The 23,263-nt window shown below is 36.1% G+C and overlaps 1 protein-coding gene across 1 annotated transcript in view; it reads left to right on the top strand.

The window, feature by feature from the left end:
- Positions 1 to 23,263, top strand: part of LOC114098059 (EGF-like and EMI domain-containing protein 1) — a 610,754-nt gene that overhangs the window by 531,728 nt on the left and 55,763 nt on the right. The window contains exons 15-16 of the mRNA XM_071614923.1: positions 111 to 178; positions 1,961 to 2,092. Of these exons, the coding sequence (XP_071471024.1) occupies positions 111 to 178; positions 1,961 to 2,092 (200 nt within the window). The remainder of the gene's footprint in view (positions 1 to 110; positions 179 to 1,960; positions 2,093 to 23,263) is intronic.

Genomic DNA, 23,263 nt, shown 5'->3' with positions numbered 1-23,263 from the left:
TTTCTTTCCCCACTGGAGATGTCATGCCCTGGAAGCTAATGCCCAAGGAGATAATACCATATCCACACACCTGGGTAAATTTGATTTATTCTGATAACATTTTCTTAAAGCAGCTGCTGAATATGCTTTATTGGAAAATGCTTCTGAGATTCCCACTGTGAAAGAAAATGAGTTGAAAGTATATGTAAATCAGCAAAATAGAGAGGTCACCATAATCTCTGGAAAACATATTATTTTTCAATCAGATAACTTTGTCCAATTCTGATATTTTTGTCTAACCACAAAATGAAATTATGAATCAGACTGGAGCGGGTGAATGGGCTTGCCATGATTGACAGCTGAAATCAAGGCAAAAAGAGCTCTTTAAGAGTTGTGCATGATGAAAATCAGGCCTGTTGTTTTTCTTTTTCCTTTTTAAAAGAGTGAAGTAGCCCAAGTGCTCCTAGAGCCAGACAGATCCTTAAAAATCTTAACTCCAGACCTGTGTCTAGATTGCAGATGAATAGTTAATTAAAGATTTCAAATTGTTTCAATGGCACTAATGAACAGTATTCTCCACAATCAACACCGGTCCTTATTTAGCTTATCAGCAGTGACTTCTAAGAACAGAGGAGCTGGTTTCTTCAACTAACCTGTGAAATACCCAAAAAAGAAATACCAAAAAAAGAAAAGAAAGGAAAAAGGTACTTTTTTAAAAGCAGCCAATGTATTTGGCTTGTATGTTCATTAGTTTATAGCCTGGGATATTTTGGACCCCAGCTACCTGTAGAGGACCCTCTGGGCCAGCAATTCCCTTAAGTCCATTTAAGGTGGTCCATAAAAACCTTCATGTCATAATAAGAATGACAGATTATTGTTAAAGTAGTTCCACATTAGATGAACTTTGAAATTTGAACTCTAAGGGCAGATTAATTGACTCTGAAGGTCCTGAGTACTTAATATAGCTGGGAAAGCTGACTGCAGTAGCTGATGGCTCCAGTTTCAGAAGCCAGATGGTCTGGGTTCAAATCCTGCCTTTGCTACTTTCTAGCTTGGTAAAGGAGTAGGTCACTTAATCTCTCATGTAAAAATAAAATAAAGTGACCATGGGGAAATTTTTGTGGAAATATAAGCTAATTTACATAAAGTGCTTGGTGCAGAGTAAGCGATCAACAGATCAGGTACTAACATCCCAGAAAATAATTCACTCTGCCCAGTTCAGAAGATACTTCATGATTCGATTTCAATTGCTGTGACTTTCTATAATTACCATATGTTTTGGAAAATTTCACCATTTTCCCCTGTGTTAAAAGAATGCTTCCCACTAGGTTTCTAATTCCAGTGATTTTGATGGTAGAGCATATGCTGAGACCTCTGAGTCTCAGTGTTGATACAGCTTCAACTGTCCTTTTCTAGTTCAAAGGACATTCAACAAAGAAGCACACAATTTCTCTTTAGTGCATTGTATACTTTCATAAAATCCACAATTTGCAAACCTTTGGTGTGATTATTCTGACTTAGGGGAAAAAAAAAAAGCAAAGACTGGGAGCAAAGGATTGAGGCAAGCATTTGGGGGCAACTTCCTGAGCACCATGCCTCCTTTACAAATTACATCTCATTTTCATGTTTTGTTCTGTGCAACTGCCTCCAAAGATATATATCAAAATTGCTTCCATTGTTACTGTCTGAAAAACTACATTTTCAGCAAAAAGCCAACCACTGTATCTGTGTTTCCAAAGTGACAAGATAGAGCATCATGTTGATTTCTTCAGGGAATATTTTTGGAAGTGCTATAAATCCTCAGAGGCTACTAGAATGTTTCTTTCTTTGCAGCTCAGACACATGCACGCGTGCGCACACACAAGCACACAGACACACATGCACACATTTGCCAACTCACTTAGGCAACAGTGGAAATCTGGGACCATCTTGAGCTTTATTGCAAGTCTGAGCTCCTTTCTTTCTCTCTCTATTTTACAAGCCTGCCCTGATGGCCTCTGGGGACCAGAATGCAGGTTCTCCTGTGGACCCTGTGAAAATGGAGGTCAGTGTGACAAAGAAACTGGAAACTGTACCTGTGCTCCTGGTTACATGGGAAAATCCTGCACAATGTGTAAGTAATAAACCTAGAAAGGAGACCCAACAGAGTCAATAAAATTGTTGGCTTTATAAATGCTTTTCTTATTGACTGCTATACAAGGTGTTGCTGTTAGATAGCTGTTCCAGCTATCATTGTACAACAACCCACCCCAATACTTTGTGGCTTAAAACAATAATTTATCATTTCTCTTGATCCTGTGGGTTGATGAGATGGCTCTCACTGCTAGTCGCTCATGCATCACTCCTGTGGCTATTTCAGGAAGTTGATCAGCTGGGAACAATTGGGCTTCTCAACTCTGCATAGCATTTCTATGAGGTTCCATTGGACTTCCTCCTCACACAGCAGTGTCAGGACAACACTCCAAGAAGGAGCATACAGAAAGCGTGAGAGCAGAAGCTACAGATGTCTCAAAGTGTAGCCACAGAAGCCACACATTATTATTTCCACCGCATTCCACTGTTTAAAGCAAATCATGAGGCAAGCCAGAGTTAGGGGGAGGAGAAAGAGGTTCTAACTCCTGATGCAGAGGAGTAGCAAAATTTCATTGCCAAAGACTTGCAAACTGGGAGAGAAGGTTGCAGTCATTCGGGGAACCAATCTCCCAGAGTATAGTAGTTAATGTTATACTGAAATGCATTTTAAGAAATTCTAGACTAGGATTATCATTCTTGACAGAATGGGAGCAGATTATAAACTGCTAAAAAGTGATTAACTAAATTGAACCTGTTTAAAAGAGTCGGATAGAACTACTATCCTGCCATACCCTCTTCTGATTGTGATTCTTACCTACACCTAAGCTAACCCCCACTGCCTTATCTTCTCTGCCCCATCCGCAGTGAAACAGAGTAGCTGGAGAAAAGCTGTGGACTGGATGATAATGATGGCGTTTTCCACATTACTATTGCAACTTTGTCTAATAAAGATTAGCAAAACTCTATTGTTTGTGATTAGCTATCATTTGATAAAGTGTGGGCTGTATCTGAATGAGTTCTGAGTGCTTAGGACTTTCTATAAATAAACAATTAAAACCAGAAATATAAACTGTAAATATAAAATATAGTACAGGAGAGTATTTAGCACAGAGCTAATCATCTGATCATTTGGGGAAATACATTACTACCCCTAAGGATAACCCTCAAGCAGAAGTGACAGGACAGGTCTTTGCCTGACAGTTTTTCTGTATATATCTAGACAGTTTTTATTTCAGCACCATCATTCTGGCACTGTTGACAATCATCTCAAATAGTCTAGAAGTTTACCAGAGCAGCAGTTGACTATCCCTAACCTACTTGTTTGCTTAAAAAAAAAAAAAAAAGATTTAAAGGTAAGAATTTACATATTCAAAAGGTAGTTTCTTGCTCTTTCCACAGCGCAGTGACATTTTCTCTTGTCTAACTCAACATTAATGGAGTTATTATTAAGCAGATAGTAATAAAATTTACATTGTTTCAATTGTCAGGTGATATAAATAGATTATTTAAAAACAAGGAAAAGATAAACTGCTCATTCTCTCAAATATTAATTTTAATAGTCCTGCTGTGTTATAATGCTTCCATCCTAGTATTTCAAACCCCAAGAGAATATTTTATGATAGTCCTGAGAAATTTGTGGTGAAAAGCAATGGTTGTTTAAATTGTATTGGCAAGCTGATTATGATACATGTACTGAATTGACTAGACAAAAAGTGCCCTAACTCCTGGTCCAGTTAAGTTTTAGTGAGACATGCTATTATCTGATTTTAATCACAGAAACACAAACACGTATTATATAATCACGGTAATAAGTTATTTAGGAAAATGAGTGAAACTGAATGATAGAACTCATAAAAAATGCTTCACACATACTTCACAAAGACTATGTATGGCATTTTTTAAAAGGCTTGTATTTGAAGAAAAACATACAACATATCTCTAAATACCCTGGTATGGTGCTCACAGAATTTTAAAACCTACTTACTCTGCATAATGAACTGTAAAAACACTTACAGGCGATACAAAGTAATATTTTTTATAGACAGGAGAGACCAAAAAGCTATTTCTAAAGTTATTGGCTTTGTAAAAATTCCATTGTTTGGAAGTTATAAATACACATACTTGAGAAATTTTTTCTTTTAAAAAAATATTTTATTTTACTGGTAGGAAACCCTCTAGATTATGTCTTATGCTGGTTAATGTTTTATGCAAATGTGTGGGTTTTGTGGGGTTTTTTTCTTCTTCCTGCATGGTGTGTGAGGCACAGGGAGGTGGATGGCTTCCCAGGCCCTCACACCTTGGGAAAAGTGCCACCTCTGGGAAGGGCACTGTAGCTTTCTATCAGGCCTTTTATCAAATATTCAGAGAAGTGGTCCTAGCTTTTTCTTTATCCTGACGTTATTTCTCATAGCAAAAGTACAAAATGGAAACAGCCTAAATATCCATCCAAGGGGAGAATGATCAAACCATTATATAATACATCTGTGGACTATTCTTAGGCAGTTAGGATTCGTGTTTTTTGATAAATGCTTATTGTCAGGAGAATTGACGTTAAATGCTGTATATAGAGAATGATCCAAATTTATGAGAACACGAACCCGTGGAAAATTGTAGTAGAAAGGACAGCTGTTGTTAACAGTGGCTGTGGGTGAGTATTTTTCTCCTTTATACGTTTCTGTCCTTTCCATATCTACTGCCTTACAATTTTTCCTTGGAAAAGTTGTTAATGTAAAAAGTAGTAAGGTAGTGAATACCAGTGCCCAATTTTTGTCGTTACTTAAAGTAGCCTTTGAGAATCTTCACTGTTCCCATGACAGTGAATACCAGTCTCACTGAACTTGCTCTTTTAATTGAAGTTCAATTTTCTCTGTTTTGTTGTGAATGTTGAACACAGTCCATCAATACTACCAAAACTTAAAAAAAAAACCTTAGTAGTATGTCCCTGAACATTTGTTTCCTTTGCCTTTCTTCAGAAATTCGATTTTCTATCTATTAGTCATTTTGCTAATATATCTCTGATTTTTGTCATGTTTTTCATAAACCTTTATAAAATAGGCCTCTGAACTACTAAAGTGGAGTGACAGAGAATAGGGAAAAGATATAAGGAGGGAGATTCTAATAACAAATACAACCATGTTTCCAACACCACTAAATAAAACTTCATGGAAATCATATTGAACACAGGTCTAAGTTCCCAGTGGAAAGCTGGTAAATATTTAACAACTGGCCGTCTGAAATATAAAAAACCTGGGTTGTAGCGTTCGCCTATTTCCATGGCGTAATACTCCCACCGTGGTCATTTCAAGCAACCAATGTGATGTCAAATGGCTTACAAAATTCCTGAAAATTTAACGGTTGGTGTCCCAAGCTGGTAGTAATGGCTCCAACAAACCACTGGCTGACAAACATTGTGTTCTGAATACACAAAATGATTTCATGACCTTTACTTTCTCCTTCGATATTAAGAAATGATTACTTTTCAGGTAGTGGTTTTACATTGCTCTTTCTAAACAGCTAACCAGTTTGACCTTTCTGGTTGAATTAACCAACAAATAGCTCCAACCAACAAAAAAAAAAATTGGCTATTTAGCCAGTCTAGTTTATTTTTAAGACAAAAATCAATTGTTTGAACCCATACAAGATTCAAAAAACTGACCAAAAAAATATTGAGCTGGAAACAGAGCCTTATTTATCCTTTTTTCTAGAATTCATGTAAAATTCTGATCTAGAGGGATCGTTTGTTTCTTTTAACCACCTATAAGCTATTTTCAATTTCTACTACACCCACCACAAACCAGGGCTGGCGTTTTCTTTATGACACATTGTTATTAAAAAAAGAAGAAAGAAAGGACAGTTATCTAAAGTACAAGAAAAAGAAAATATTATATGTAAAATCAAGAAAAGAAGTAGATGAATAAAAAGAAAAACTTAAGAAGAACAATTATAAGTCCTCAGTACCTCCAAAAACAAAGAAGTGAGATGAAACAAAAAGCCTCTCCTTCTCTGAAGCCATTGCAAATCTGATTTTTAAAGTTGCCGTAAAATAAATTGTATTTAAATAATACATCGCCCATCCTTTCCTGCAGTGAGATGCATTTCCCTTACCAATCTGGTTCTCAGCAGGCGGGCCAGCCTGATGAAGTATCAGCAAAATGTCAGCTCCCACAGAGAAGTGCGACAGAGGCGACACTGAAGCAGTGACAGGCCTTTCAAGAAGCTATTGTACAAATTCGGTTTTGAAATAGGGATGTGGTTGAGGACGGATGGGTATGTCATTACCAAGGCGTTCATCTCCCCATCATCAAGAGGCAGAGAAGGGAGTCCTGGAGCAGCTGATGTGCAGACATTAAGTTGAGGGGTGGTAGAGCTGGTCTCGAGGAGATTTGTCTTTATATCTGTATTTTTAAAAAGTTAATATTCAAATTAGCTTGCCTTTTTAACATATACACATTGAATGCAACCTAAGAGCAGTCTCACCCCTACTGGATGAACTTCCATCCTGTCTGTTAGATCATTAAGAACAAAGTTCATCTTGGCATTCCTTAATAACCCTCATTGACTTATACTATACACAAGAAGTGACAATACCATAATGTTAAAGGCTCATCATCAACCTGTCCCTCACCTCACATTGACCACTCTCACATAGAACCCACCTATTCAATCATAGGACCCACCACTGTGCTTCCAGAGATGACCCTCATACTTCAGCCCTGAATTCCCCCCAAACACCATGTACATTTAAAATATAGTACCATAGTTCATTGTTCTTTACTAAATATCTTTTTTTCCATTATAATTGCTAGCTAAATTTCTTCAAGGATTTTTATTTTTTAGTCCTGTGCAAACAAACCAAACCATGAAATTTCTTTCTTCCATAACATCACTGATCATAGTGCCTGATAATTAGTTGTCTGTTTGTGCATGATGAAGGCTATCATTCATTTTTTTTATAATCTTCAGCTCTCTCTGTACATGAGATGCTTCATTTGATGGGCTTGATTCAATTAAGAACATCCTTAACAACTTAGTAAAGAAGGTTGGGCTTTAAGTTTCATAGAAATAACTCATCCCATACAAAGGAGACCTGAGAAACACCGAGATTACTGTACTTCTGGATATCACATGTCCTAGGTTGAATTATTAGACCTGTTAAGATGGTTAAAGGGGAGAGAGGAGAAGGAAGTTGTAGCTTATGCCCAGCACCACAGCTCCACTGAATTCAACTTCCTTTCTTTAATTGCAGAAGCTTTTTCAATGTTTTAGAAGACTTACAATATCAGACAAGGGTGATGTTTGTTTTTGTTGTGTTTTGTTTTATACTGGGGATTGAACCCAGGGGCACTTTACCACAGAGCTACATCCTCAACCCGTTTTTATTTATTTATTTATTTATTTATTTATTTATTTATTTATTTATTTATTTATTTAAGACAGGGTCCCATTAAGTTGCTGAGGCTGGCTTTGAACTTGCAATCCTCCCGTCTCAGCCTCCTGAGCCACTGGGATTGTAGGTGTGTACCACTGCACCCAGCTTGTGGTCAAGTTTTTATGATCCCTTAGCTTTTCTCTGAAGATTCTTGACTTATTTCCTTCTATACACACCTTCAGTGTATGCATTCTCTTCTTTAAAATAAAATAGCCATCTTAGACAAATGAATAAATGTCTCTGGCTCTTAGTGAAGAGAAAGGAAAGGAAAGTTTCAGTTAGGTAAAAATATATATATAATATATAGTTCAATGTGTAGTAAATAATAACACTATATGGTCAACAGAAACTCATGTAGCATAGTGATGATACGTTACTCAAAGCTCTTGTTAACTGAGCTCCAACTCTGTTATCTATGGTGCTGGGTGTTTTCCATTAGATTTCTCACTTAATCCTCAGAACAGGCATCTGAATTTGGCATTCATCTACCCTCATTTTATGAATGAGGAATCCAAATCAAGGGAACATTAAGTGACTTTGCTGCAATAATATAATTAGTAATTCTGAACTAGAGAATCAGAGAAGCACATATGGACATGACACATTTGTGCAATGAAATAACATGTGATATTGTAGCTACCTGCTTGGGAATTTTAGAGGAAAAGAAAAATTTTCATGAAAATATTCCATAGAAAAACCAGAGTAGTCAAGAAGTTCAACAAATGTTTTTCTCTTTTGAACCCCACATATGTAGGCTGCCAAAAGTTGACACAGTCCAGAGCATTGTTGGAATGTCAAGGGCCAAGAGAGTGTTCTCAGTTTACTGAAGGAGAGAGGTCTTTTGTTTGTCTGTATGCAGCATGCCCAATCTATTTCTACAGCCAAAGTTGCTACTGTACCTCACTGGTAATGACACTTCTCAGAGGGACCATGATGCCAGCCAGTGTACCTGCCTGTCCAACTGGGCCCAGACTGATGACAGATGCTGTAAATCAGGAGCTGATCATAAATCCTGTTCTTCATCTAGCATAAATAACTACCTGAGGAATTTTCTCCACATTCTGCAGATGCTGAGTGGTCCCGATTCTCTTTGTTTTTATCTTAACTGTGTTTAAAATTCTCTTTGTGTGTTGGTAAATAGTGTTGGCTAGCTGCCTCCAGTAATCCATGATTACTCTTGCTTCTGGCTTCCAGAGACCTGTGTTGAATATCTGGCAGAGTATAAAATAAGTTCTGAGTCATCCAGAAGTTTTACCCTCTAATGCACACACCTTTCATAGGGGTATAGGCACAAACCCTTTATGTGTTCTTAGTTGGGCTCATGGTCTACTTTGTCTTGCAATTTTTATCTACTTGGGGCTGAATATTCATTTTTACTTCTTTGGCTTGTATTCATTCTTGTGCTATAATTCCTTAGTATGCAAATATATAAGGACCAGTCTAACGTTAGAGGAAAGTTCTTTCTCTGTAATTTGATTTTCGTTTTGCTGTTGTTGCCACTGTATCCAAGTATCATTGTTTCTTTTGCAAGCAGAGATTTTTAACAAGGTCCATATGGTGGAGAATTTTGCAGAATGCATTGAAAGTGAATAAAGTCTCTGGTCATAATATTCATTAAGGTTTAATTTTATGATTGTCTATTGAGACTTCTGTATCCATGTAGTTTGCTTGGTGCTATATGGATTACTAAAAACAATAAGACATCTTCTTACCCCCAAGGAATTTATGCAGAATTTAGTGAATAAGAAAGATATATAAATTACTAATTTTAATTGTACTGTAAAAGAGGATAAGATAATAAATGTGTGATAGAAGGCTATGATCAATCCTACCTGAGTCTTTCTTGAAAAGGTTTATGGTTTAGTTGATATCCCCAAAAAAACCCTTGAAGTGTGGGCAAATATAAAGTTCATCTCAGGCAGTCCTAAGAGCACAGACCAAGTGGTGTTAAATAATACAGATGTTAGAGTAAGATAGGATCTAAGTTTGAGTGTGCTGAGCAATTAAGGAAGTAATAAGGAAAATCTAAAGCTTTGGAGAAATAAATCAATATTACCTCAAGTTGTAGTGTGCAGCCTGTCTTTGTGTATCTGCTCCACCCGGTCTCCATGTGGATTCGTTTTTCTCTACTTCTGAATGAGTATCCAGAAAGATACCAAGACTTTGCTAGTAATTCTCAATTGTGATTGTGTAATTAAAAAGCATAATTCTCTTGCTGTAGAGGGGACATGCTGAGGGAGCCTGAGGGAAGCAGCTCAGAGGTCCCCACTCTGGATCCTTGTGGTCTTGCCAACAGGATTCCACGCAAAACAGGACACTTAGTAAAAGAATAGCAGTTTATTAGAAGACATAAGAAAAGGGAGAAAGAGGACATTCTCAGAGAGGAGGGCAAGTCAGGGGTTTTTAAGGATTTCTAGGTCTCATTTTTATTGCCTTGATTTCTCAAAGACCCTCAATCTATATATTGCCCTTTGAATAGCCCTCAGCAAACCTTTTTTTTATTTTTTTTTTTTATTGATAAGGGTCTGAGATATCACTCAAAGAGTGGTTGGGGGTGGTTTTGACATAATTATTGTGATAATGGAGCATCCTGACCACCTGAAAGGTGGGATATAAAGTTGAAACAATAGTTTTTCTTAAGGGGATGTAATTGATTATGGCTGGGGAAGATTTTGACATACCAGGACCCCATCTTCCAGGTACTTGCCTGTCCCATAAGGCTCCCTGTGGTTTTCAGTCACCCTTCCTTCACTTTCCCCATTCACCAGTTCATGGTTCACTACCTACCTACCACTATGCGATCAAAACTTTAATTTCAAATCTAACTTAAAGCTTATTCCTTGTCTAGTGCAAGCCTAATGCATACTCAGAAGTGAGAAAGGGAAATGGTGGGGCTCTTTACTCTATCCTCTCACTGTTCTTGTTCTCTACCCTTTTTGGTGACATTTGTCCTATAGAAAATGTTCTGTGGGGGGCTGGGATTGTGGCTCAGCGGTAGAGCGCTTGTCTCGCACGCACAGGACCCTGGGTTCAATCCTCAGCACCATGTAAAAAATAAATGAGTGAAATAAAGGTATTGTGAATAAATATATTTTTTTAAAAATGTTCTGTGGTTGATAGAAGTGACACTCTGTAGTCTGTCCTCTTCAAATGAAAGTTATATATCAGCTCATGGATCTCCCAGTTTCCAGAAGGCATAGACCAAGTTTTCAAAGTGGTTTTCTCAAAACCCTCTGCACCTGGCTTAAGGCAAGAAGAAAGTACTGTGTGGAGAGCGGAGAAGGAAGGTAGCAATCCTTGGACAACTGAATGATGCTATTTGGCATGGTAATGAACACCTGCACCTAGAAACCAGACTTCCTAACCTCTTATACCCTGGCTTCTCTACTTCAGCTGTTTCATTAGGGAATTACTTAATTTGTCTTAATTTCCTCATCCATAAAATGGAATTAATAAAGCACTTATCAGATTCTCATAAAGATCAAATAGGTTAATATATGTTGTACCCTTGGAAGAGCATTTAGCACATAATTTAGACACAAAAAAAATAGAAAAGAAAATACTAGATTAGCTCTTCTTAGTAAGACCCAAATAAATGATCTGTCACACATTAAGTCTCTTATGCAAATCTGGGCCCAAAGAAAATTTCATTTTTTAGCCTGCCATCTAGTCATTACTTTTTAATTCTTCATTATAATCTCATAAAGTAGATAATATTGTGATGTCATTTCCAGGTAAGGGAAATGAGGCACAGGGAGGCTACTTGGTAAGTAAGTAAGAAAGTTGGGATTGAAACCCAACAGTTTGATTCCAATGACTAATTTTAACTATTATGAAATATTACCTATCAAAAAAACCCTATAAATTCAGAGAGAGAGAGAAAGAGAGAAAAAACAAAGTTAAATGAATACATACAGAAGATGAAAAATGACTAAAATGTTAAGCCATACAACAAACAAAGAAGGTGATGTTAAAGACCAAAAATGAAAAATATTTGGTTAATGTAGTTTGAGTTATGCTTAACAGGACATGTATGAACAATATTTTGTTGGAAAAATCAGAACCTAAGAATTTGAAAGAAAAGACAGAACAAGAAGTAAGGGTAGGAGAACTATCCACATGGAGATGGGCTTGATGGGATGACTAAGCAGAAAATTCTAAGGGGAAGTCAAGAGGACTGTGAGCACCATCTCAGTGACTTCCTAAATTTGAGATGATGCTCAGAAAGGGAGACCAGTGAATGAAACTAAGATTTACTTAGAGCAGAAGAAACTAAAAGCCAAATTTGGCTTGCAGGTGTGTTATAAATGGCAGGCAAATTCCTTTTAAATAGGTGACTCATTATTTTAAGATCAGAAGATGTATGAACACTGGGCCTCATCCCTGGGTGGGCGTGAATAGCTCCTTTCAACCAGCTGTTTAGGGGTGGGCACTCTCCAGGTGGGGTAGTCCCTAGGTGCTCTGGCAGGTTCACAGGCTGAGACTCCCCTGCTGACTCCTATGTGTTACTTGGCCCCTGGGACCTGTGTTTGTGGTTCCTGCTTTAGAAAAAGGGAAGAGGAAATAGAAAAACTCAGAGATGTGATTCCAGAGAAGAAATCCTTTCAAGAAAAAACTACAATCACAGTCTCACATATTGCTTAAAAAAAGAAAAGAAAAAAGAAGAACAAGTGAAGAACTTGAGATTTAGTACATAGTAGTTTTCGAAAAAAGAACAACAACAACAAAAGACACAACATGAAATGCAGGTTGGGATTAAAGAATGAATGGAAAGTAAAGAGATAAAAATAGCGCCAATAGACTACGCTTTCAGAAAGTTTGATAGTGAACCATAAAAATGGTTGATTCTTTTTTTTTTTTCCTCTACTAACAAAATGCTTAAAATTTTCTTTTCTCTACAAGATACATTATCCCTCCTGGTCATCAGCATACATCACTTATCTACTGATGAATCTTATTCAGTCTGGATCTCTCTTGTTTAGAAGGTCATCATAGACAGAAGGTTTCAGAAGCCATGAGAGTTATTAGTGCTAAAATAAAGTCAAATATTCAAAAATTTCTTTCTACATGAAGCTTGCAAAGAAAATATTCAAATAATTCTACTGATGGATATGTCTAGAAATAATTTTCAACCCATTGAACTTTTCTCCCCATGTCACATTTAATATACCCACCCCCCCCCCATTTGCTCCCTGCATACACACATGTCATATTTACATTAGGCATTCTAAGTAACAACTTTTGGTCATTTTAATGTCTCTAAAATTAAAGAATGTCTTACAACTGATAGCAATATAATCCATTTTCTAGGAATACCTTGAAGGAAAGTGTTTATGACTACATTACAAATAATTTCAATCTCCTGGGCCCAGAGGGAGATAGAACGTGAAGGGAAAATCAGTTGAAGTATGTGTATTTAATCAATTTTCAAACAGTTTGAAGTGGCTCAATTTTAAATGCCTGATTGATCATAGTAGTTATTTTCAAGTTGAAATAAATAACTGCTTGTTGGCTTCAGAGACAATAGTGATACTCAGTCTAAGATATCTGTATTTGCTTTTTTTTTCCCCCTCTATAATAAAAATGACAGGTCCAAGAAACTGGAAAAAAATATCCTTCTGCTATTTTAAGATGCTGTCGATCTTACTGTGTTTTTGTGCCATCATTAATCAATTGTCTGAATATGGAGAAGAAAGGGAAGGAAGCCTGCAGACCACTTAATGTGCCTTCCTTTAGCGCAGTGGCAAAGTGCTCCGACTTCCTGCTTGTCTACCTTTGTGAGAGTATCCACATAATTAATGTGTTTTGGAAGCTCACCCTGCAACTTTTCAAATCTTGAAGAAGCAGCTCTGCCATGTCATTGAAATTGCTGATATATTCCCTCAGGGATAATGTGTGTGAGCTATCATCAGAAAATTACATTTTATTATATGATAAAATCTGAAATATACCCATTACCTATTTCAACTGTAGGTTGCTCATTATTAATTTAAATTTAAGAGAATGCAAAATGAGAATGCTAACCCGTTCATATGTAGCATCCATAGAAGTTTGCATGGTATTAAAGGATGTCTACAATTTAAACCAAGATTAAGCAGTCTGATATACATCTCTATAATCATACCAAGGTAAAGAATTGTTTGATACTTCAGACTTTACAAAACATTTTCACATCTATTATTTTGTTCAAACATGGAATTTTTTTTTCTAAGGAAAACAACAATGCCCACTTCAGTGTTATAGTACTATTGAAATGCTTTATTATTTCCATCAATCTTGAATTATGTGTTCTCTCTGGTAACTAATGTGCAGTCTTAAGATTTCATATCTTGGATTTCATACATTTTTCTTCTTCTAGGTGTTGGGAAATTTAAAATAAGACAAATCAATTGAAAACATGAAAAGACTATGTATTAGATCATGAATAGCTCCAAGACTGAGTGCCATGCAAACATTTGAAAAGCTACTCTTTACAGAGTTGCACATTCTCACATACTTGATATTCAAGCACATTACACTCCTGACAAGACAGTAAAATAGGACACTCACCTGTTCAGGGATAATTTTTCAAATTTTAATAATTTTATGAGTCCATGGCAAGCCCTTTTAAAACTATGCAAAGAATATTAATATTAATTAATATTAATTAGTGGTTAATTGCATGTCATATTTGAGGTCACAGAGTTTGAGTGGTTTTTGGTTATCTGAATTAGCATACATCTGCTCTAATAAGAATACATAGTACAAGGCTGTCTGCCTTCCTCATAACCCTAAATTCTTAAGAACACACACACACACACACACACACACACAGAAACATTAACTCAATACTTTTTCACAAATGAAAAACATGATGGCAAGATGCATACAGGTAAAGAATTTTGGTATGGAGGAATGCTTTCAAGGTTCACTCCTTAACCTTATGTAACTTAGTTGGGTAAATCAAGGGTCACTCAGAAGTCATGTCAGTTGAGAAGCCTTTAGTCTAAATCTGTGCAAGGCTGTCATGATGTGTGACCGTGAAAGTAAGTTGAGCAAGAGTCTGGGAATAAGAAGATAAATTTAAAAATAGATATCTAAATAAAGAATAGAGGAGTTTTGAGAATCATAAGGAACTGGGCAAGAGAAATGGGAATGAGAAGAAAGTCCAGAGAAGTTTTTTGATTCTTAGATAATTCTGACTTGGATGTGTTCATACAGCCACCAAAAAAATAATGATAAATGTGGAAGTGAAACGGACTGAATTTGCCCCATCCTCCCAATTGGGAACACATTTTTCCTGCCAAGAGAAGGAAGCTAATGGGCTGGTACCCCCACACTGAGAGGCACCCAAGAAGATGGGAAAGGAGATGGCCCATTCTCCTAACACAGGGTACCTAAATCTGCTTATGTATATTTCCTGCCTTCTCTAATTTTGCCCTTTTTCAGGCCAACAAAATCTACACACATGTATCATTTGGCTTTTGTTGCTATAAATTGTAACCGCTTCTGTGGGACCAGTAGGGAGAAGCAGCTGGACTGCTTCTCCCCAGTTTGATCAAACTGCCTGAAGTTCACTATTCATTTTTCCATCTTTTGTCTATTTCCTGTGTAGGCGGGTAGCCCAATCCCAATAGCCCCAATCCAGGCAGTCCCTGGGCTAGGCTGTGGGTAACAGAAAGAAGTAGAAGAGATACATTTAAATTATTTTCTTGTTTTTTTGTTTAAATCATTAATGTATTTCAAATGTGATCTCTGGTAAATTATATAACATTTCCCTCATCTTTCAAATCAACATAACCATACTACCTGTGTTGATGAATTGTTGTGAGGACCAGGGTTACTATCTAAAAAGAAGTTTGGCACAGTAGATCCTCAAAAACTAGTAACTGTTAATGACATTTAATTTTCTAAATATCTAGATATGATTTTCCAAGATCTTTTAAGTTTTAAAAAAGGATAATCTAGTGAACTATACTATTTGGTTTAGCATGATTATGTAAATTCCTGAAGTTGTCTTCACTTCCAATTTGGAGGAAATTATAGTTTCTCTGCCTTTCAAAGGGTATATTTCTTTTATCGTAGGTGCTTATGCATCTGTCCAGAAAGGTTTACTGGTTTATTTTTGGCATTAAATATATATATATATATATATATATATATATATATATATATATACACATAAAATAATGCTTTGGGGGAAATTACACTTCCTTCTTGGAATCCTGGAACTTGAATTAAGGAGTCTGCCAGTCAGCATCGCCTGTTTTCCCTTGGTCCTGGCATACAGCACATAAATTGGTTTCCAAGGCAAAGCATTCAATAATCTGTATGCAAAGTAGTATTTTTACATAGCTCTGAATGTCATATCCAAATGTAAAGCTGCCTGTTGCCTCAAGTGTGAAATTCATTCTCATTTAAATTTTATGTTTCTTTGCAACTAGTGATGCTGGTATTTGGGGACTGGGCTATGGAAACACATGTGACAGTGCTTAAAAGCAGTAATAGCTGTGACCCTTCCCACTGTTGCTTGTCTCCATGACGAGGATTTCATGCGGAAGCTACCCTTGAGCCAAAGCAGTAAATCTGCAGGAGTCAAGGGAATAGAAATGTTTATTTTTTTTTTGTCTTGATGATATTTTACAATCTCTTCCAAGTTGTAGATTTTCCAATATGTTGTGAGCACCAGTGTTTTTAGAGAGCCCATGTTTAACATTATATCATTTGAATTCAAATATGTAATAGATTGTATACCAGGTTATTTTCAGATTTCTTTGCTTGTGAAAGGTCTGTTTGCTTAGCAATTAAAGTTTGGTTTTTCAGGGAGAAAGACTATTAGGTGTCTGTCTTTGTTCACTTAAGTTGTAAGACAAGTGATCACAGTTGGTCCCTAACCATGATGATTGAAAGATGCTAGTCATATTTTTCTGAACACAATTCATTTTGAGCTTTTGACATTGATTTCAGTTCAAAGTACCAGTTGAGGATGAAATGGTGAATAGAGGTTTGCCTATTCATGATGCAACCCATTTTTCATCTGGATCCCATGCTAGATCACTTTTAATCTTCCCACTGCTTTTCTGTACTGACTGCTGCTCCTTTGAACTACTGTTTCTAATGCAGAGGGTCAACAGCTAGAAACTAGTGTCTCTGTGGTTAGAAGCAGACCTCTCATTTAGGTAAAGGGCTACACCAGAAACCTGGATTTCTAAAGCCATTACTTATCGTAATTGTTCAGGGTACTAAGAACTGCATATCACATGATATAGCAAAAATGATAATGATGGCAATAATACAGAATTTTAAAAAGAATGTGAAAAACATCCTTTTCTTAGATAGGTGACTCACCATAAGAGTAAGCAAGAACTGTAGCTATTACTGTGTCTCACACTGCCCCAAAATGTAATGCAATGAAATACTAGCTGTAATTTCTCAAGAGAACATGGATAGACTAGGTAGTTGTGTTGGTGTAGACCTGGATCATTTCAACTCTCTCATGTCTGCAGTCAGCTGGCAGGTTGGCTGTAGTTGCCTGAACCATAGTGGCCTCCTAAGGCCTATCTCAGAATTGGCCCACAGTTACTTCTGCCATGGTCTACTGGCCAAAGCAAGTCAGCCATCTCAGGATCAAGGGGTAGGGAAATAAACTCCAGCACTTCAAGGGAAGAGCTGAAAAGTTACATTTCAAAGGGAAGGATTACAAGGCTGGATGGAGGATTGAGGCCAGTTTTATAGTCAATTTTCCCAATTGCTTCCCAGATTATGAAAAGCAGTATTGTTGGCCCTTCAAATACCAAATCTTGCCAATACACTCTTGGTAAGCTTCATGGGTCAAAAGTGAGACGTGAGGTTTGGAATGATCTCTAAACTTCAGTGAATTATTCTATTTGCTTTTGAGAAAAATTAATAGACAACTTCATATTGTTGTTTTGCACAAATTAAAACACTTTTGCAACATTTGGTTTAAAGTAGTTGTGGTTTTCCTATTTCATGTAACTTTGATTTTTATAATAGCATATTCTGAAAGTGTTTTTTCTTGTCTATTTTCTTTCATATACATGTGTTTATATTTGCATATGTGATTGGATGTGTGTATTATATAGAGAGATATATAGATATATACAGATGCATTTGTGTTTTAAGTATATGGATGTACCTGTCTATATAATATCCATTTTTCTAGTTCACTTCTGCCAGCACTCCAGTGTCTTTGTTATTCTTTGGTCCCCTGAACTACCAAATTATGGTTATATTCTGAGGATGCTGATTACTCTAAAGGTGTCTCTGCCCAGAGGAGGACATGCTTCCTACCTCACAGGGGCCAGCTAGTTATTTTACAAAGGAGAAATCTAGGTGGCGATGTTGATAAGTATGTTCACACATCTGTTCATGTGGTAGTTCCTAGGGAAATTTCAGTGCCTCAGCATTAGGGGACTCGAAATCTGGCCCATAATTTTGCACCTGGGGTAGCTGCATTTATAATCCTTCATCGGGTGGAGTGTTGTCATCTCCATTAAGAATTTAATGAGCACCCACAGGCCTACCTAATGCACAGAACACAGGTAGCCACATCCTCTGCCCAGCAAGCTGCTGTGTGATTACAGGGCTGCTGGTGTGTGCAAAGAGCTGGGACCTCCCTGTGTTTACTTACTTCATAAATCCAGACACAGACTTCACTTTGGGGCTCATATTATTAAGAGGAGACTACAGAGGAAAAATAAACCCCATTTGGTAAAGTAAATGGTATGCCTGCTTCTGTAGCTACCCGTGGTTTATTACTGCTGTATGTTATTTCCGGCAGTACTTATAACAGTGATCATAAGGGACCTTTAAAGACTTGCTGATGCCTCTTGGGCAGTTTCAGAATAATACAGTTTATAAATAATTCTGCCTATATGTCTATGTCTTCAGGATTCCTTTTGCCTTGCTCTGTTTGTTATGAGTATATTTGCATGGAAACAGGTTATGTGGAGATCTGTCCTTTGAGAGCGCTTGCTTATTCTTCCCTCCAACTCAGAATCATGTTTTCCATGCTGTAGTCATTTCCACACCAAGTGAAGATTTGCGAACCAACTGTACCCAGGGATGCAACATAGAAACAGATAAAGTTCTAAGAAACCAATGTGATCTTACTGGGATTTGTTTTGTTGCCTTATTTTTAAAACTTGCGTACTGTTCTTGGAGGATTTGAAATTGACTATTTGGACTCTGATTTAAGTACATGGGTGTGGAGGGGACATGTTTTCATTAGAATGACATTTAATTGGGCAACAAGCGTATATGCTATGTTTTCTATAGATGTGTCGCTTCTTCCTGCAGCAGAAGTTATATGCTGAAGGCAGCAAACTATAGTCTTTATTTTTATTTTCTAAAGATAGTTAAAATAAGAGCTTCTATATTTAAGTTTTATTTGTTTGGCCCATTTTAAGAGAAGTTAATAAAAGCACCAAATATCCTATGTGTATGCAATTAAACTGTGATTTCCATTTGGAATCCAAAAGCAAAAGTATTTATCCAGCTTGCAAAAAGTATCTGCATTTTTTAAAATATTTTTTAGTAGTCAGTGGAGTTTATTTATTTATTTCTATGCGGTGCTAAGAATTGCACCCAGTGTCTCACACATGCTAGACAAGCGCTCTACCACTGAGCCACAATCCCAGCCCTATCCGCGGTTTTATTCCTTTGTTTTACAAATTATTATCCCCAGAATACCTGTTGAAAATACATATTCTTGGCCTGTTAACAGTCCTGCTGAATCAGAGTCCCTGGGAGTAGAGGCAGAGTTTCCCCATTTTAAGTCAATCCCCTAGGTATTTCACATACATATTAAAGTTCAAGAAACACTGCTAAGCTTATTGCAAAATTAATTAATTATTGGGAAACTAAATAGTGGGTCCTCATTAATTTAATTCCTTAGAGAATTATCTTCATGGCACAATGATTCACTATTTTGTACTTGATTTTTTAAAATCAAGAACCAGTATAAGAAAACAAACAAACAAACAAAAAGAATCAGCATAAGAAAGGGCAACATATAAAGTGAATCTGTGCTTTTAAGAAACTAAAATAGTAGTTCACTGTGTTATTCAGAGGCCCTCAAAAATTCTCAATAGTTTTTTTTCCAACCTAAATAAACTGCTTAATGAATCATATCATACATATAGAAGATGAATGAATCAGAAGCATACAGCATGATAATTTATTTTCAAAATGAAAACATCTGTGTCACCAGCACTCAGATCAACAAACAGAACATTACTAATACTCCTAGAAGCCCCACGGGCCTCATGCAAGGATCACCACCATCCTCATTTGGATCCCTGTAAATTAGTATATAATGATATGCTCTATAGTGTTCAGGTTTTTTCACTAAACATCCTTGTCAGATTTATCTATAATGTCACATGTGGTGGTAATTTATTCATTTCCATTGCTATTTAGTGTTTCATCTTATGATTTTCCCACAATGCTCCATTCTGTTGTTCGTGAAAATACTAGTTACCTATTGCTGCATAACAAAGTATCCCAAGTTTGAGACAAAATTTGTTCAAAGAATGAACATTATCTCACACAGCTTCTAAGTGTCAGGAGTGGGTGAATGGCTTGGTCCATAGGGGTTCTGGTTCACAGTCTCTCATGAGATCATGTTTAAGTTACCAACCAGGCTCGGTCTCTGAAGATTTGCCTGAGGCAATGTGCTTCACTCTTATGGTGTTGGCCAGAGGCTTCAGCTTCACTTGGGCCTCTTCATAGGGCTTCTCATGATGTGGTTTACCATGAGGCTTTAGAGTAGATTTTGTTTTTTGGCCGATATAAATAATGCTGCCTTGAACATTCCTTTACATACATTCCATAAATACATTCTGCATTTCTGTTAGGTCTGTACCTAATAGTGAAATTCCTGCATCATATGTTATACAGAATCTACCTTTAGTAAGACGCTACCAAAGAGATTTAGAAAAGTGCTTTTATAAATGTATAGGTTTACAAACAACTTGTTCCATCCTTGAAAACATTTGATATTGTGTGTATTTTTCATTCTGGCTATTCTGGGGATGGGGATTTTATAACGGTATCACATTGTGATTTCAATTTGTACTCCTCTGATAATTTTTTTGTGTATGTCATTTGTGTTTTCTGTTTTGTGAAATCCCTATTCTAGTAGCATGTTTACAGTAGGCTGCCCATTTTTTATTATTGGTCTACAGAGGTTCTTCCTATGTTCTGATTATGGTCCTCACATTTCACTTTGTTAATCATATCTTTTGATGAACAAAAGTTCTTAGTTATAATATGGTCCAAATTATCATTGTTTTTTCTTTTCTCTTTGGGTTTAAATTTTGAGCTTTGTTGAGAATCTTTTGCTTATTTAAGATAAAGAACACATTTGCTTATGTTTTCTTCTAGAAGTTATAATGTCTTACCTTTCACATTTACATCTACCATCCATCGAACTGCATATATGAAGGATAGTATGTCTTGCCTCAGAGGGTTTATAATAGGAATTCAAATGTGGTCTTGCAATTAAAAACCAATCAGTGCAGAGTACTACATTATTAGGGGGGAAAGGACAAAATTATATGATCATATTAATAGGTGCAGAAAAGTATGTGATAAAATTCAATACTCATTATAATAAAACACAGCCATACATGCATGCACATATATATTCTCTCAGCAAATTAGGAAAAGAGCTTCATAAATCTGATTTTTATAGATAAATTTCATAAAATTCAAGTCAAATAAAAAACACATTGTTAGAGGACAAAATTCTGATTTTAAAAATCCTGTGAACATACATACAGCAAACACTGGCAATAAAATGCTGAAACCATTCCTTGAGACAATGGGAACAGGACAGGGAGACTGCTTCCAACACTTCTTTTCACCATTGTATGGTCATCAGTGCTACATCTAGTGGAGCAAGTCACAAAAGAGACCTACAGGAAAGGAAGATGTAAAACTACCATTATTCTTAGATGACATTATTATTTGTCTAGGAAATCTAAAAGAAACTACTTATTATTAGAACCAATTGGTAACTTTAGCAAGGTCATTGGATACTGTGTCAATAAACAGTCTAATATTTGTACATCAGAAATGGGTAGAAGGGGTTTTTTAAGATACCACTTATAATCACATTAGAGAATAACAAATGTCAAAAAATAGATACAAGATTCATAATGCCTCTAACTTGAAAATACACTATATTAGTGAAAGACATGAAAGAAACCCTAAGAAAATGGAAGCATATACCATAGTTATAGGTTGGAAGATTTGATCCAAAGTGATTTATAGCTCCAACTCAAACATAATCAAGATCCCCACAGTATTTTGGAATCAACAAGCTCACTCTAAAATGTATTTGGAAAGGAAAAGTTTCGAAAAGAGCCAAGACAATTTTGAAGAATAAGAATAGAGCCACCAAAATTACACTACTGTAAGATTCTTTAGTGATTAAGATAATTTGCTGTTGAGTCAAATGTACTACTAGAAGATAATAAAAACTAGAGAAAATGACCCACTAATAAGTTAGTTGATTTATGACAGAGATTACCCTACAGTGCTGTAAATATGTGAAGGTATTTTCAATTAATGGTTCTGGGGCCAATGAATATTCATACAGAGGAAGATATTTCTCTTAACCCTTACCTCATACCACACAAAAGTCAAAGATATTTGTCTTTTCTTAAAAATTAGCATTCTTTTAGTTAGAGAATTGGATTTTTATTTGTTTATTTGTTTTCTTTTGCGACTAGAAATACAACTAAATCACATATGATTTTAGCAGTTTTCTGTGGAAAAAAAAAACACTATTGGATACTGTTCTCTTTTTCCTTTTATTACATGGCTATTGTTCTTCTATACATGCTTTAAAGATTCTATTTTATGGGTCTCTCCTTCTTGTGTAAATTATTTTAATCATTTTTAAAATAGAGCTAAATAATGAATAAATCAATCAATGAGGCAAGTTAAACCTCTCTTGAATTTTGAAGCCTGATTGAATTGTCAAAAAGAATTATAGTGCCTATAGTAATCTTAGTAATTATGCTTTGATAAAATTATAACTGTCCAACATCATATTGCTAATACATATTATGCATATAAATATTACATAGAATATTCTTTAAATGTTAACATATGCATCTGTATTCAAAATAAGTAGCATTTACATAGAGAAAGAGCCGACTTTTTATAAACTGAATGTAATATATATTTGGATAAAGAAAGATAGCGTGTTCCTTTTCAGGAAACATTGTCTGGATGTGAAAATATCTTTCTCCTATGGAAAGAGTACATAGAAGGGAAGGAATAACCATCTCGAAGGTGAGGAGTGAAATGACAGAAAGCAGATTTAAATGCTGTTGATAACTATGTACAAGGATTTATAGTTATTAGACCTACCTGCACAGGAATCCCAGCTTTGCTACTGTGTAGTCTTGGGCAAGTTACATGATCTTCTTAAGATTCAGTTGCTTTATATCTGAAATGGGGATAATAATATCTACCTCATATAAGCTTGATGCTATAAATGGCTGAATGTATACATGATACAGATTTTATGCAGAGTGTAATTAAAAACTTTAATACCCACCCTTTACAGACTTGATTTCAAGATTTGGAAGAAAATAAAACTGGACACCTCTATGCAGTAAGCAAACTGAATATGTAATAGATCAACCAGGAGAACAGGTGACAAACTTGGATAATGTGGGGTAAATAAGAAATTCTGAGTACTGTGTGCAGCCCATCAATTGCAATGAGGATCTGGGGAGTTGTAACCTCTGTGACCGTAGCCACAGC

Source organism: Marmota flaviventris, chromosome 8, assembly GCF_047511675.1.
Source record: "Marmota flaviventris isolate mMarFla1 chromosome 8, mMarFla1.hap1, whole genome shotgun sequence".
NCBI lineage: Eukaryota > Metazoa > Chordata > Mammalia > Rodentia > Sciuridae > Marmota > Marmota flaviventris.
Note: the sequence above shows the minus strand (reverse complement) of the source record. Positions and strands in the feature narration are given on the sequence as shown.